At 45.1% G+C, this 15,934-nt stretch overlaps 1 protein-coding gene across 1 annotated transcript in view; it reads right to left on the reverse strand.

Annotated features, from left to right (window-relative positions):
* Positions 1-15,934, reverse strand: part of DNAI7 (dynein axonemal intermediate chain 7) — a 113,986-nt gene that overhangs the window by 1,881 nt on the left and 96,171 nt on the right. The window contains exons 11-13 of the mRNA XM_071550068.1: positions 1,790-1,956; positions 939-1,083; positions 145-359 (exon numbers count right to left, since the gene is read on the reverse strand). Of these exons, the coding sequence (XP_071406169.1) occupies positions 145-359; positions 939-1,083; positions 1,790-1,956 (527 nt within the window). The remainder of the gene's footprint in view (positions 1-144; positions 360-938; positions 1,084-1,789; positions 1,957-15,934) is intronic.

Here is a 15,934-nt window from a genome sequence, read left to right on the forward strand (position 1 = left end):
AGAGATCCCTCTCATTTTAACTGGCACAGAGAAAGAGAGAGTCAAACTGGTCTTGTGGAAGCCCCTGAAATGCTTAGTCAGGGATATTAATGAGTAAGTGGTGGGATTTAAAAAAAAAAAACTAAGAAAAAATTTTTACCCTACCTTAATTTGGATCTGAATTGTTGCAAAGACTGTAGTAACTTTAAGGAGAGCTTCATCCAGACCAGTAGGTTGTAATTCCCAGGCCTTATAGGGCAGGTGGAGATGAGCATCCTGCAGAAGTGCCACAGTATAAAAGCCACCCATCTCAAAGGTGATGCTCTTTGCTTGTGTTTCATATGTTATGTTGCTGATGCCATCAGTTCTCCACTGTTGGCCTGGAAAAAAAGGAGTAAAAATACAAAGAGATGTACAGGTAAAGCTTCTGCTGGGTGGGGAAGAATTGGTAAAGACACCCCCAGGTTAACTAACAGTCACAGCTAAAATATCAGGCACAAAATAATTAATACAAGGCAAAACCTCCCCTCATTTTAATTGTCTTTAGGTACAAGATTGGGCTAATTTTGACAGGGAACTAGAACATGACAGTTGGTTTTTAATATACAGATTTCATATTGTAACTTAGTGCTATACATGTAGTTTGGCTAAACATGGACTTTTCTGAAGCAAAACTTGACTAGTGGGATGCAGTTTTATTGCAGTGTGTATTTTTTTCCATTTCGTAGTAAAAAGCCTCAACAAAGCAATCCATTATTAGATATGGTGCAGAGGCAAAAGAAAACAAACAGAAACCCCCAACAAAAACAACCCCCCCAAAAGCCCAATCAATTAACTTTCATGTCCCCAACTTATTTCTGGGCTCTGAATTGGCTCTTATCTTTACAGGTGACTTCTGACAACAGTCAAACTCAGGTACAAATTCCAACTTGAACTAAGTTTATATTCTAAGTTGATACCTGCAGGATCCCACCGGGCTACCACAGGACTGTCAAAATACATCACATTTTCAGGCAGCCTGAGGGTTATTTGTATTACTGAATCTGTGGCATCCTCAGCCTCTTCTGGGGAATATGGAAATGCCTCCAGTCCAACATCCCGTAACTTCGGCAAGATGGGAAAAGGACAGGGAACACTTTTATTAGAAAGTGCAACAGACTACATATTTTTTTGAGTCAATAAGGCAGTGCCACACGGTGGGCACAGTCCTTTCTTAACAGATCCACAGTCCCTGAGAGGCCAAAGCAGGTCTCACTCAAAGGGCAGGAGATGTGACTGGGGAAGCAGGTCTGTGTGCTTGGCTGGGAGTGAGCAGCCCACAGCCCCTTGATCTACCACCCCCGGTCCTGCTTCCTTGCTTTTAGTGGGAATTTTGCTTATTAAAGGGTTTCAAATCTCTGATGTAGGTTAGCACTGCCCCAGGCTCCAGCAGTGGAAAAGTAGGACATAGTGACTCCAATCCTCAAGTGTCTTGTAGAGCCTGGGACTGAACTGAACCTGCTGTCATTTTGTGACCAGCCTATGAAAAACTAAAATCTTCTGATTTTACTTTGGCCAAGAGGATTTTCCAGCACAGGGATCTGTGCTGGCCATGCTGATGAGCACTGACTGAGCTCACAGTGACCACACAGGTCCCCTCAGCTGCTCCAAATGTTGGCCAAGAAAAACGATCTAAAAAACTTTGTCCTTTAATCTGCTGCTCAAGGAACTGTGGATGCTGCACGAGGACAGTGAGGACACACCTCAGGAAGAGCTTTCCAGGGATGACAGGGAAGAGACCTGCATGGCTGGGATCTCTTCCCTCACTCACCTCCACCATGCTCCAGTCCCTGACTTCTATGACCTGAGGTGGAATCTGCAGGGCATCGATGTGGAACACACCACCCACTGGCACAAACTGCTTCAAGTCAACATTTTCAGCTTCTGCTGGTGCCTCTGCTTTGTTTCTTGTCTCTTCCTGCAGCCGCAGATCCCCTTCTGAAAAACAACCCAAACAACAAGAGTTGACTTTGTGCTCAAACCAAGACACTGAAATTTCCCACTGCTGTTTGCTCTGCATTTGAAGTGCTTCACACTCTGCAGCATTTCAGCCCCATCTGCTGGTGTTCCACAGACCTTCTACCAGGTAAATGAAATGTGGGGAAAAGAGAACTCACTGGGCATTGAAAAGCACTTCTTGTCTTGGCACTGGAGACAATAGAACTCTCTGGGCAATGAAAAGCACTTGTTGTCTTGGCACTGAGCTTTTAAACAGGTTACTCTGTGCTCTGAATTTGTAGCCAGTTCAAAATGCTTTATAGAGGAAGAAGGTTTTAGTGGTAAAACAAGTCACATCATTATTCATCATCTTCGTGGCCAGGCTTCGCGAACGAAGATTTGAGAAGGGCACTACCCACGCTTGCTGCAAGTGTGCTGGTGGCTAAAAAGGCCGATACGGGATAGGCAGGTCCGGTCACAAAAGGCACAGCGGAACGTCTCTCTAGGTGACATTGGCAAGGAACGGTTCTTTCCGCGTTGTCTTTTCTCCTCAAGACTGACTCTCCGTGCGTTCTCAAAGGAAGCAGCAGCGTCGTGAATGGTGTGTCTCCATGAATCCTGATTGGAGGCCAGAGTGGACCATTGGTGGCAGTCAATATGGCCAAGACTGAGGTGTTGTTTCAGGGAGTCCTTATATCTCTTCTTCGGGGCTCCTCTCTTGCGGCAGCCGGTGGCGAGTTCACCATAGAGAACAATCTTCGGGAGGCAGTGGGTGATCCTCCATCCTGGAGACGTGCCCTGCCCAGCGCAGCTGCGTTCTCATCAGCATGGCCTCCATACTGCTGACCCCTGCCTGTTCAAGAACAGACACATTGGTCACGTAATCAGACCAATGGATGTTTAGGATTGAACGGAGGCAGCGCTGATGGAAGTGTTTGAGAAGCCGCAGGTGGTGGCGGTAGATGACCCATGATTCAGACCCATATAAAAGAGTAGACAGTACAATGGCTCTGTAGACACTGATCTTTGTACTTTTCTTCAGGTGTTTATTGGACCAGACTCTTTTATGGAGATTTCCAGCATAGCTCTCAACCTCATGAGGGCACGCAAGCTTCTCCCCCGTGACAAGGGGGTGTCCCCGGAGAAGCACATAATTATTAACCACAGAGGAAAGGCCAAGGCATGTAATAGAGTTAGTTGTGGACAGGATTGGTGAGACTGTATTGATGAGACAGAAATGAGGCAAATAAAAAGAGGCACCTAAAATAAATAAAGGTGAAGGTGAAAGACAGATGATAATTACGAAGTGTAAGAAGGATTTATCATGAAACACAGTTTTCAGCTAACAAAGATAATTCATATTTTCCTATGCATATATAGTACATTCATGCTTGAATTTAAGGTTTAATTAATTGGAAAATGTTATTGAGGCATCAGTGCCATGGACAAAAATGGTTAGAAATATTTCTCTAAAGAAATCAAAACAAGCAAGCCCATGATGCCTGTAGATTGCATACCCCTATGAACAGAGACACACTGCAGAGAAGTTAATGGAGAAAGATATGGGGTTTTATTAGAAGGACCTTCCACGATCAAACCCAAGGGGGTTTGACCCCAGGTCTGACCCTATGGTCAGGAAGTCACAGGGTTTTATACCCCTCATGGACATCCAATCAGAAGTTCCCATTTCTCTCTAATGCCCATCCAAAAGTCCTGCCAATCTGCCCCCTTTGTCATGGGGGGGGCAGTTAGGCCTTCTCCTGTTGTTTGTCTTCTGTTATCTTGCAGGTGTCTGCTGAAAAACAGCTTGGCCTTGACAAAGCCTGCTAGCTGGTGGGAAAGACACTTTAGTATTCAGACTTAAGATCAGGGTAACTCAGCAAAGACTCTGTGATTCTAAAACCTTTCTAAAATTGCATTAAATCACATCCTTAGGCATCATTTCCCCCTTTTAGAGGCTTGACAAATTTTTTATTTCGTCCAGTCTCTATTATTTAATTTATTTTACTCTACCTTTTTAACAAAATATGTACTAATCTGTTCACACATACATACTATTACATAACAATATTGATCTCAGAATTTTTGGAACTCAAATCTTATTTCTTGTCCAGTCTTTAAAATATGCCTTAAGCTCAAAACCATAGAGGTGCATAGCGACAGCAACCTTGAGTGGTACAGTGGGACCGACCACGACTGGAACTAAAATACACAGTCATTTTAGCCAGGTCCAGCTTGGCAACTAGGAAGTAAGTGCATCCAAGATGTTCTCAAGATCTTAGGATTTAGCATCGAGTTACTTGGTGTATGATTTGAGTTTGTTTCGAGATTTCTTTTAGGTCTGTATTGACTCTCTTACTCTGGTCTATGTAAGAGCAGCAGTTGCTTCAGCTGCCAAAAATTTGAGTGGTACATGTGTCTGCAGCCTCTACTTAGGCTCGTCTCATTCATTAAGACGCCAATCAAAGGCCAACTGTTTTCCCTGTCAACTGCTGGTCTCTGAGTACAAATCCAACAGTGACTTTTGTTGAGGATTGTGGATATATTTTGGACTAAAGCTACGTGCAAATTCTGGTCTCAAATTTGGATTCCGGCTACTAGCTGTGTAGGCAGCAAACACAGGAAAAACAGTTTACACCACATTTTCATCTGCATCAGTCTCAGTCTCTTTGTCTATTTTAGGCAGAGAGGCTTTTTTGACTTTAGAATAATGGATTCAAGGTCCTTTGTCAGCTACTTTGACTGCAGTGAGGGTGGTCAACAGGACTTGGTATGGGCCTCTCCACTTAGTTGTAAGGGGGTCTCTGTCCCACTATCGGATATAGACCCAGTCTCTGGGTTGGAATAGATGTGCAGGGGTATCCAATTTTAAGAGTCTGGACAACACGACAAATCTCTGGAGTTTCTGCAAAGTAGAATTCAAAGACATTAAGTATTTCTGCAAATCTACTTTTTCTTTCATATGTATGTCTCCCAGAATGTGTGGAATTTGGTATGGCCTGCCATACAATATTTCATAGGGACTCAAATTGTCTCTCCGTCTGGGTTGTATATGGATTCTCAATAGAGCAATTGGCAAGACTTGCACTCACGTCATAGATGTCTCTTGACAGATTTTAGTTATTTGGGTCTTAAGAGTACAATTCATACGTTCTACTTTACTACTCGCATGAGGTCTATATGCTGTATGCAAGTCCCATTCAATCCTCAGGATTCAACTGACTTCCCCCACCACTGTGGCAACAAAATGCTGCTCCCTATCCGAGGACACTCCCAATGGAACCTCAAACATCGGAATGATATGATTGAGCAAAACTTTTACTACCTTCTTTGCTGTATTGGTGCAACAGGGCTAAGCCTCAGGCCATCCTCTGAAAGTATCAACCAAGACCAGTATATACCGGTACCTTTATTTACATGGCAACTCAACATAATCTCTCTGCCAATAATCTCTTGGAAGGTCTCCGACCTTCGTTATCCTTAGCACTACCCTTTTGGTGGTATCAGGATTGTTTCGGCGACAGATTTTGCATTTTTGTACTATGGATTGTACAATTTCAGTCATTTTTACCCCTATCACTATTTTCTTTAAGAGTTTTACAAGATTTTCAATCCCTAAATGGGTAGTCTCATGTTCTCTCAGAGCTATTTCACAGAGAATTTGGGGTGGAACTACAACCTGTCCTATAGGGGTAACAGCCCATCCACTTCCTTTGATTCCAGCCTTAAGGGATTCAATTAACTGATGATCTTTTCTATTATAATTTGGGGTGTACCCTGATAAGTCACCCTCCTTTAGTGGTATTACTGCCAAGATACCTTTCTCTGCAATCCCTTTCGCCATACGATTGGCAAAATGATTTCCCAATTCTGGAGTTGTTTTCCCTTTCTGATGGGCTTTGCAGTGCATAATCGCCACCTCTGTGGGTTTCCAAATGCTTTGCAGGAGAGCAAGTACTTGTTGGAGGACAGCAAATAGATGAGGACTTTATTAAGTGGCAGAAATATTATAAACGATGGGTTGATGAAGACACCGAAGTGCAGGAGCCGGGAAGAAGCTATTTAGATATTTCCCCAGTTTAATTGTTATACACCCCAAGATGGCTACCCTTGTCTTTTTTCCCTTAGTCATCCCTGTCCAGGTTTCTTCTCCCCACAAACCCTTAGGGCATTTTCCCGCCAAGCCTTCCCTAATTGGTCCCCCAGTTGGTGCAGTGCACCATTTTCCATATATAGTTATGTTCCCTGATTGGTTCTTCCCTCGTTCCTCCCCTTCATTTGCATGCCCACCAATCCGATCCTTTGCTCCTCCCTGTCTCCACCCCCAACTCCACCCATGTTCTAGAAAGTTCCATGCTCCCCTATATAAGCCCCTTTGTGGGCGGTCCTTGCGATCCCCTACATCAAGCTCCGCCCTGTGATATCATGGGTGGCCCAGGCCCCTCCCACCTTCTGGCTCAAAATGGCGGCGCCCTGGGAGTAGGCCCAAGCCTCGGGCCTACCGGCCCTCAATCCACTAACCCCTTTAACCGATCGACAAATCCATTCAATCCTGATTTTTCTGTGGCCTGCCGTCAACCTTCACGCCTTTCTAGAATGGAGCGGGCGGCATCACAAGTTAAAGACATTACTGAACTTCAGGCCATACAGGCCTTCCCAGTGTTTACTGATGATGCAAACCAACCTTACTGGGAACCATTGCCGATCCCCCTTATCAAAGACGCTAAAAAGGTGGTTACTGAATACGGCTTGTCATCGGCATATGCCATGGGGGTTATTGGCTCGTTGTTACAGGCTTTTACATTCACACCAAATGACTTGAAAGACCTGGCACGGACATTACTTAATAATATGGCGATTACTATGTTTCTGGACACCTGGCTGGCCAATGTTCGAAAATATGCACATGAAACCGCCAATGTCACCAATAGGCCGGTTCCGGACACCATCGAAATGTTATTTGGTGTCGGTAGATGGGCGTACAATGCCCAACAAATGACTATTGGTACGCACGACCTATTGACAACAAAACAACTAGCATTTCAGGCATTACAAACAATTGCAGAAGCCTCTCAAATTACACCGCCTTTTACATCTATTTTTCAAGAACCGGATGAACCATTTATGAAATTCGCTGAAAGATTGAAAGAGGCTATAGCCAGGGAGACAAAGGAGAAACACGTTCAAGATATTTTTTTTAAACAAATCGCAGTGTCAAATGCTAATGCCAGTGCCAGCTAGTCCTGCAGGCCCTCCGAGATCCAACGCCCCTGGATATGGTTAAGGCATGTAAAGACATTACATCAACAGATAAGTTAGCCAACACTCTTGCTCAGGCCCAAATCTCGATGGGTAATAACTTTGGCTCTCGGATGGCTAAGAACAATAAACAACTAGCCAAAGAGGTGGCTAAGGAGGTTTCCCACGCTCTGGCTGCCACAGTCCAGCCCTTCCAGGCCAAGTGCTTTGGCTGTGGCCAGACTGGACATTTCAAGACCAATTGTCCAAAGGCAGCTGAGAGTAAAAGCCCCGCGCCTCCAGGCCTGTGTCCTAAATGTAAAAAAGGCAGGCATTGGGCCTCGGAGTGCCAGTCGAGGTTTGACCGACAGGGGCGAACATTATCGTCGGGAAACGGTCCGCGGAGCGCTCAGGGCAGCACAAGGCCACAAATGGCCCAACGTCTACTGCCACCAATTCCAGAAAGGGAACTATCCCAAGTGGGCCTCACTTGGGGTTGGCAATTACCACCTCAATGACTTTAAACGATATTGCTTTTCAATCAATCCTGTTAGTCGTTCAGGGTACAAAATCGTACAAAGGTGTTTTCCTAATAACAGGAACACAAAGAGCGACTGACTTAGGATTGGTTATAGTTCCTACTATCGTGCAGTTATTTAATGTTAATGTTGCATCTGTTTTTATTAAGCCGACCTTTGTTCCGGTTGAGATCTGTGAAACGGATGTGATAGTGCAGCTCCTACCGATATCAACTTCATTACCGACGGAGGGAGCTGTCCAGGTTGCGTGGACTCAAGCAGTAACGTTACAAAGGCCAATGCTAACATGCCAAATTACATTTCCTAATAAAGATCGGAAAATAAAAATTTCAGGGTTACTGGACACCGGAGCAGATGTGACCATTGTGGTAGAGAAGGACTGGCTGGAAGATGGGCCCACCTTTTCACCGTCGATTGATATCCGGGGGGTGGGAGGAGTCCAGATCCCGAAACAAAGCTCCTCACCCTTCCTGGTGGAAGAGCCCGAGGGTCGACTAGCGTCGTCCCGACCATTCATTCTCAATCTTCCGGTTACCCTGTGGGGAAGGGATGTCATCTCCCAGTGGGGGCTAACATTAAAAATTCCAAATTTGTAATGGGGGCCACTGGAGCACCGCAAGCTCCTCCCCTCACCTGGACCACAGACACTCCAGTCTGGGTGAATCAGTGGCCCTTAAGGGGAGATAAGTTGCAGCATTTGCACGAATTAATTAGTGAGCAATTGGCCAAAAACAGATTAGTCCCCACCGACAGCCCACGGAATTTCCCTATTTTTACCATCCAAAAGTCATCAGGAAAATGGCAACTCCTCCATGACCTGCGGGAGGCGAATAATGTCATTGAATCAATGGGTCCATTGCAGTCCGGATTACCATCACCGGCACTGCTACCAGAGAATTGGCCACTTATAATAATGGATATTAAAGATTGTTTCTTTAATATTTACCTTCAGCCGAAGGACGCCCGCAGGTTTGTGTTCACAATACCATCTTTGAATGCGGGGGAGCCAGCCAAAAGATTCCATTGGGCTGTCCTCCCCCAGGGTATGAAAAACAGTCCCACCATCTGCCAATCAGTAGTATCTAATATCCTCAAACCGATAAGATCTAAGTATCCAGAAGTTATAATATATCATTATATGGATGATATTTTGACTGCGGCTAGCCATGACATAAAATTGCAGGAAGTTCACAAGGAGGTAATAGATACATTAATGTCATCTGGTCTGGAGGTAGCGCCGGATAAAACTCAGAAAACTGCACCTTGGCGCTACCTGGGACTGCTTCTATCGTCCCGTAGCTTTATTCCGCAGAAAATTTCTATTTCTGGAAATGTAAAAACCTTAAACCAGCTACAAACGTTACTTGGAAACATCAATTGGGTAAGATCATACTTAGGACTATCAACTGACTTTTTAGCACCGTTTTTTAAATTGCTTAAAGGAGACCCAGATTTGTCCTCCTCTCGGACTCTCACCCCTGAGGCTCGACGAGTGTTGGACGAGATCAATCATCGTGTTTCGTCGTGCCAAGCGAGGAGGATGAGGCCTGCAATCCCAACGGTGTTAGTAATTTTCAAAGGGCCACGACAACCATATGCAGTTATTGGACAAATTGATGATACAAAAAGAGATTTTGTACTGTGGGAATGGGTTTTTCTCAGCTTTCAGTTTCAGAAGACCATTACAACCTTTCCAGAGATGTTAGCTAAAGTCTGCCATAAAGGACGGCTGAGATTCTGGGAGATGATTGGGAGAGATCCAGATTTTCTTTATTTGCCGTTAACAAAACCCCAATTACAATATTTTGATGCTCATATTTTTGATTTTCAAACAGTTATGGCGGATTTCGTTGGAAAAGTTACGTATCATTTACCTGCCATTCCTTTTCTACAGTTTCTTTCTGTTTCACAACCTCGACTTAAGTTTATGTTTTCCTATGTGCCCATCCCTCGTGCGCGAACAGTCTTTACAGATGATTCGGGTAAGACAGGGAGAGCTGTTGTGGCGTGGATGGATGGGTCACATTGGAGGACAGATGTTCATATTGTATCCGGATCTTCCCAATTGGTTGAACTTTCTGCTGTGTTAAGAGCTTTTCAGTTATTCCCACAGCCTCTCAATATTGTTTCCGATTCTGCTTACGTTGTCGGAGTGGTTACCCGAATAGAAAATAGTTATCTTAAGGACATTTCCAACCAAGTTCTCTTCCAAATGTTTAGTAAACTCTTGAGTGCAGTTCAGTGCAGGGAGCATCCTTTCCACATCCAACATGTTAGATCACATACGGATTTGCCAGGACCTATCGTAGAGGGTAACAGGGTAGAGGATAGAGCGACTAATTCGGATATAATGATTAATTTGGCACCAGTTCCAAACATGTTTGAACAGGCACAAATTTCTCATAAATTTTTCCACCAAAGCGCAGAGTCGCTACGAAGAAATTTTAATCTATCCATCACCCAAGCCAGGACCATTGTGTCCACATGCCCTGATTGTCAAAAGGTCACGCCCGTCCCTCAAGAGGGAGTCAATCCAAGAGGATTGAGCCCACTCGACCTTTGGCAATCAGATGTAACACATGTACAACAATTTGGTCGCCTGCGATATGTACATGTGTCAGTGGACACGTGCTTGGGACTTTTAGTAGCCACGGCCCATGCTGGAGAGAAAGCGAAAGATGTCAAACGGCACTTCTCCTCAGCCTTTTCAATTATGGGCGTCCCGAAACAAATAAAAACAGATAATGGTCCGGCCTATGTTTCCTCTGTGGTGAGGGAATTCTTTTCCCTCTGGGGCGTCAAACATGTCACTGGAATTCCACATTCGTCCCAAGGCCAAACAATCATAGAGAGAGCTCATCTAACACTAAAAAATATGTTAAAGAAACAAAATAATTCGGCTACAGGGCTCTCTCCTCAAGAAAGACTAGACAAAGCATTATATGTTTTAAATTTTTTTAATAGGATACATGATGATTGCTCCCCCATTGAGCGACACTTTAGGGTTGAAAAACTAAAAAAGGGTGAAGCGAAAGTATGGTTTCGAGACATTGCTACCGGGGAGTGGGAGGGCCCTGTCCCATTACTGACATGGGGCAGAGGCCATGCATGTGTCTCCACAGGTTCCGGTCCCCGGTGGATTCCGTCAAGGTGCATCAGATTCCACCAAAAGGACACCTTGGCGGGATGGGCGACATCAGAAGAAGAGGATGACTGGGGTTTTTCTACACTGTTTGGATGATCATGATGTTTGGTAGTATGAGAGCAAAAGGACAGGTCACACAGTCCTTGCGTGAGAGAGCGACCAAAACATCGCAACAGGCTTTCTCTGTTAAGATACTAACACCTACAGTGAGAGTTATACAAAATCCCGTGGTGCCAACATGGGCACTATCGGCATCAGAAAATATCTGGATTTAATTAACTAGGGCTTTGAAGACTGACTCCATTTGTCTGTCAACTACGGACCCATCAAACCCATTTAAGACTTGCTTGGTGGGGATTCCGGTGTTGCCAGCACAGTGGAGGCAGTTTGAAATAGCCCAAGAGGATAGACAAGAGGAATTGGAAATTTTAGGCACATTACGATCACCTTGGTGCTTTTATTTTAAACCACAAAGAGTCTATAACAAACCTTATTTGAATGTCACCTCACCAGGAGCTTATTCCAACCTTAGCTTCTGGTGTGAGAGGGAGACTTCTTTCACGATGCCTTCATTGCCGACTCCCTCCAAGTTAAGTAAGGGTCTTTTTCTTCTTTGCGGAAAAAAAGCATGGAAGGTGGTGCCTCCTCTGCCAATAGGTGGTCCATGCACCATTGGCAGACTCACCTTATATAATCCGGCGAAGTTCATTACACAAAACGACTCACAAATAAAAGAAACAGTGGTGCTTTCCAATTTACCTACTCACGTACACAAAAGATCTTTGGATGAACACCCTCTTCAGAAGGTAGGACAACTGAATGAGTTTTTAGAAGGTTGTGATTCTAATATGAGATTTTGGTCACCAGGGAAAAACCTGGCTGGAATTATTTTTCTTCCAGCCATTGGGACCAAACATGCCTTGGACCTGCTTACCAAGATGGGCTGTTGGTTGGCCAAAGAGGCCAACGCGACAAGTGAAGCACTAGAAGAGTTACTCGAGGACACTCAAATGAATAAGAAAGCATTGCTCCAGAATCGAGCAGCTATCGACTTTCTTTTCTTAGCTAAGGGTCATGGATGTCAGGAGTTTGAGGGATTATGTTGTATGAATTTTTCGGATAATTCTCGTTCTGTTCACTCTCATATATCACAATTGAAATCAATGGTCCAACAACTAAAGGAAGAAAAAGGTTTTACTTTTGATGATCTATTTAGTTGGCTCCCTTTCGAGGGATTATCACAAACTATAAAAAGTATTATTGTTATCGCTGTTATAATTTCAATTGTTGTGTTTATGTTTATGTGCATAATCCCTTGCATTCTTCAGTGTTCTCGTTCCTGCAGAGCGTCTTCATCCCCTCAAGCCTTTCCTGCCCAACAACAAAAAACCAAAAAAGAGGCAGATGTTGGAGGACAGCAAATAGATGAGGACTTTATTAAGTGGCAGAAATATTATAAACGATGGGTTGATGAAGACACCGAAGTGCAGGAGCCAGGAAGAAGCTATTTAGATATTTCCCCAGTTTAATTGTTATACACCCCAAGATGGCTACCCTTGTCTTTTTTCCCTTAGTCATCCCTGTCCAGGTTTCTTCTCCCCACAAACTCTTAGGGCATTTTCCTGCCAAGCCTTCCCTGATTGGTCCCCCAGTTGGTGCAGTGCACCATTTTCCATATATGGTTATGTTCCCTGATTGGTTCTTCCCTCGTTCCTCCCCTTCATTTGCATGCCCACCAATCCGATCCTTTGCTCCTCCCTGTCTCCACCCCCAACTCCACCCATGTTCTAGAAAGTTCCATGCTCCCCTATATAAGCCGGTGCGTTCCAATAAACCGCGCTTCTCTGCGTTGACTCCTGACTCGTGTGGACCTCTTCCTTTGGGGGATCGTCGCCGGGTTGGGAGCGGGAGGAGCCTTCCCGAGCTTCTAAGGAGTTGGTCCCTTGAGAGTGCTTGCCCTTGCTCTTCAAGCCCTTCTCCTAGGAGCTTTCTTCTCTCCGCCACATCGGTGTTAGTTACCCATCCACCGATAAGTATTTCTTCAGCATGTTTGATCCCACTTCCTTGGGCTGTTAACAGCCCTCTCTCCTTCCAGATAGCTGCATGGGCGTGCACGACGCTGAAGACATACTTAGAATCAGTCCAAATATTCACTCTCTGACCTTCGCTTAATTCTAGTGCTCTCGTTAATGCAATCAATTCAGCTTTCTGCGATGATACATTTGAAGGGAGGGCCTTTGCTTCAGTTACTTTGTCTGTGGTAGTCACTGCATACTCTGTAATTCTTCTGCCATCTCGAATGAAACTGCTTCCATCGGTATACAGTTCCCAATCTGGATTTTCTAAGGGTCTGTCCTTTAGGTCTGGTCTGCTGGAGAACGTCTCCTCGATGGTCTGCATGCAATCGTGCTCGAGAGCACTATCAGTTGCAGATGTTGAGGACAAAAACATGGCAGGGTTGACTATAGATGTTTTCAGAACAACATCATCCTGTTCTAGCAATATAGCTTGATACTTAAGCATTCTGCTAGGCAACAGCCAATGACCCCCCTTTTGTTCAAGGACTGTTAGAACTGCATGGGGTACATACACCACCATCTGTTGTCCCAGGGTGAGTTTTCGGGCCTCTTGGATCAATGTAACAGTCGCTGCCACAGCCCTCAAACACCCTGGCCACCCTTGGCTAACAGTGTCCAACTGCTTTGAAAAGTACACGACAGGTCTTCGGTGATTGCCAAGGAATTGTGATAGTACCACTAGAGCGAAAGTCAGACACTGATAGGTAAACAACTCAAATGGTTTGGTTAGGTCTGGTAACCCTAGTGCTGGAGCCTTCATAAGAGCGCGTTTCAATTGTTTGAATGCTGCTCTGATATTATCTGTCCATACCAGATGTCCTCTCTCTGTGGTTTTGAGCGCTCCATATAAGGGTCTTGGTAACAACCCATAGTCAGGTATCCAAAGACAACACCAGTTTACCATTCCTAGGAAAGCTTGCATTTCTCTTACTGTGCGTGGCTCTGGAAGATCACAGATGACTTTCTTCTGTTCTGCGCTGAGACGTCTATGTCCACGGAAGATTTCAAGTCCCAAATAGACTACTGTCTCTTTAGCAATTTGCGCTTTCCTTTTTGTGACTGTATCCACTCTGCCCTAGGAAGTTTAACAGACTAATAGTTAGCTGGATGCATTCATCTCGACCCTCTGCCCCAACCAAGAGGTCATCGACGTATTGTAGAAGCACTCCCCTGGTCTCCTGTCGTCTCCAATCCTCCAGCTCTTTCGCTAACTGGTTTCCAAATATGGTTGGACTACTTTTGAAGCCCTGGGGTAGCACACTCCAGGTCAGTTGGACTTTACATCCAGTGTCAGGATTGTCCCATTCAAAAGCAAAAAGCTCTTGACTATCTTTGTGCACAGGGATGCAGAAAAAGGCATCTTTAAGATCTAATACAGTAAACCACCCTAGATTATCTGTCAATCTAGTCAGGAGGGTGTAAGGATTGGCTACTACTGGATAAATATCCTCTGTGATTTTATTGATGGCCCTTAAATCCTGTACTAATCGGTAACTCTTACCATCAGCCTTTTTCGCTGGCAATATTGGGGTATTATACCTTGATTCACATTCAACCAGTAATCCGAATTTGAGGAATTTTTCAATTATAGGTACAAGCCCCATACGACTCTCCAGTTTCAGAGGATATTGTTTCAACCTCACGGGTTTTGCACCCGGTTTCAGCACTATGCTTACTGGCTCTGCTTGCTTTGATCTCCCAGGACGATCACTGGCCCACACAGCAGAATCAACAGCTTTCTCTATCTCAAGGGATTTCACTATGACTCTCTTGTACAAAGAGAGTAGCTGCTTCCATATATTTAGCTTCTGGAACTATAACTTTGATTTCTCCCCCCTTAGTGAATTTAATTTCGGCTTCCAATTTTTCCAATAGGTCTCTACCTAATAAGAATTTGGGAGAGTTTGGCATATAGAGAAATTGATGAGTCACCCAATGTTTGCCCAATTTAAATTTTAGAGATTGAAAGAAAGGCCTTGTTTCTGTCACTCCTGTAGCACCAACTACCCGTACAGTATCATGACTCAGTTTCCCTTCCAAAGTATTTAATACAGAATATGTTGCCCCTGTGTCTACCAGAAATTCAATATTGTCTTTTCCCAGCTTAGCTATAACCAGAAATTTTGCTGGAGAGATATCCTGTGCTCCCCGACATTCTCCATCCACATGCATCTGGAAAACCAGTTCTGGAAACTTGCTTGGAAGTCTCTCTTTCTTGAGAAAGTCTTTTTCCCAGTGTCCTTCCTTCTCATGAAAGGCACTTTGATGCTGTTCCAAAGATGGGCTCTTCTTAGGTGGGCCTGGGCCTCGGGCACTTGCAGCTTGCTTTAATGAAGCTTGTATAGCTGGGTCTGGCTCCTTCTTTGTTTGGAGCTGTACAGCACCTGGAACTTGAGCTACACCTGTCTCTTTAAGAGTTAGTTACTCCCCTTCTTGGGACATCATAATGCATTGCAGCCTGCGGACTAGCAGTACTAATTATCCTCATCTCAGCCCCCAATGGTTCAGGGTCCTGAGTGACAGGGGCTACAGGAACTCCTGTTCCTGTGCTATCACCTATACCAAGTGATCTGCTTTGCATAATGGCAGCACCTTGGGAGGGATAGGCAGCTTGATAGCTCTGGCCTATCGTTCCTGTCTCCTTACCCGCTACAATGCCTCCTCCAGCGGATCCCTGTAGGGAACCAGTAACTGCCTGCACTATGGCAGGGGGCGCTTGGGTAGTAGGGGGCGCTTGGGTAGCACGGGCAGGAGCAGCGTAGGTTGCAGGGCACCCTATTCCCCCTCCCACAGGGCCAGCAGCCGCCTGCCCGGCGCCCGCCGAGCCCGCCTCCTGTTTTACGGCCATAGCAGGGGAGTCAGAGGCAGAAATTGAAGCTGCCCCGGCTTCGGGCGGTTCCGCCTTTACACGGACTGCGGCAGGTGCCCCGGCGGGGGCAGCAGCGCTGCTGGGGGCCGGAGTGGCCGCGTGAACAGCG

The sequence above is a fragment of the Pithys albifrons genome, chromosome 3 (genome assembly GCF_047495875.1).
Source record: "Pithys albifrons albifrons isolate INPA30051 chromosome 3, PitAlb_v1, whole genome shotgun sequence".
NCBI classification, from domain to species: domain Eukaryota; kingdom Metazoa; phylum Chordata; class Aves; order Passeriformes; family Thamnophilidae; genus Pithys; species Pithys albifrons.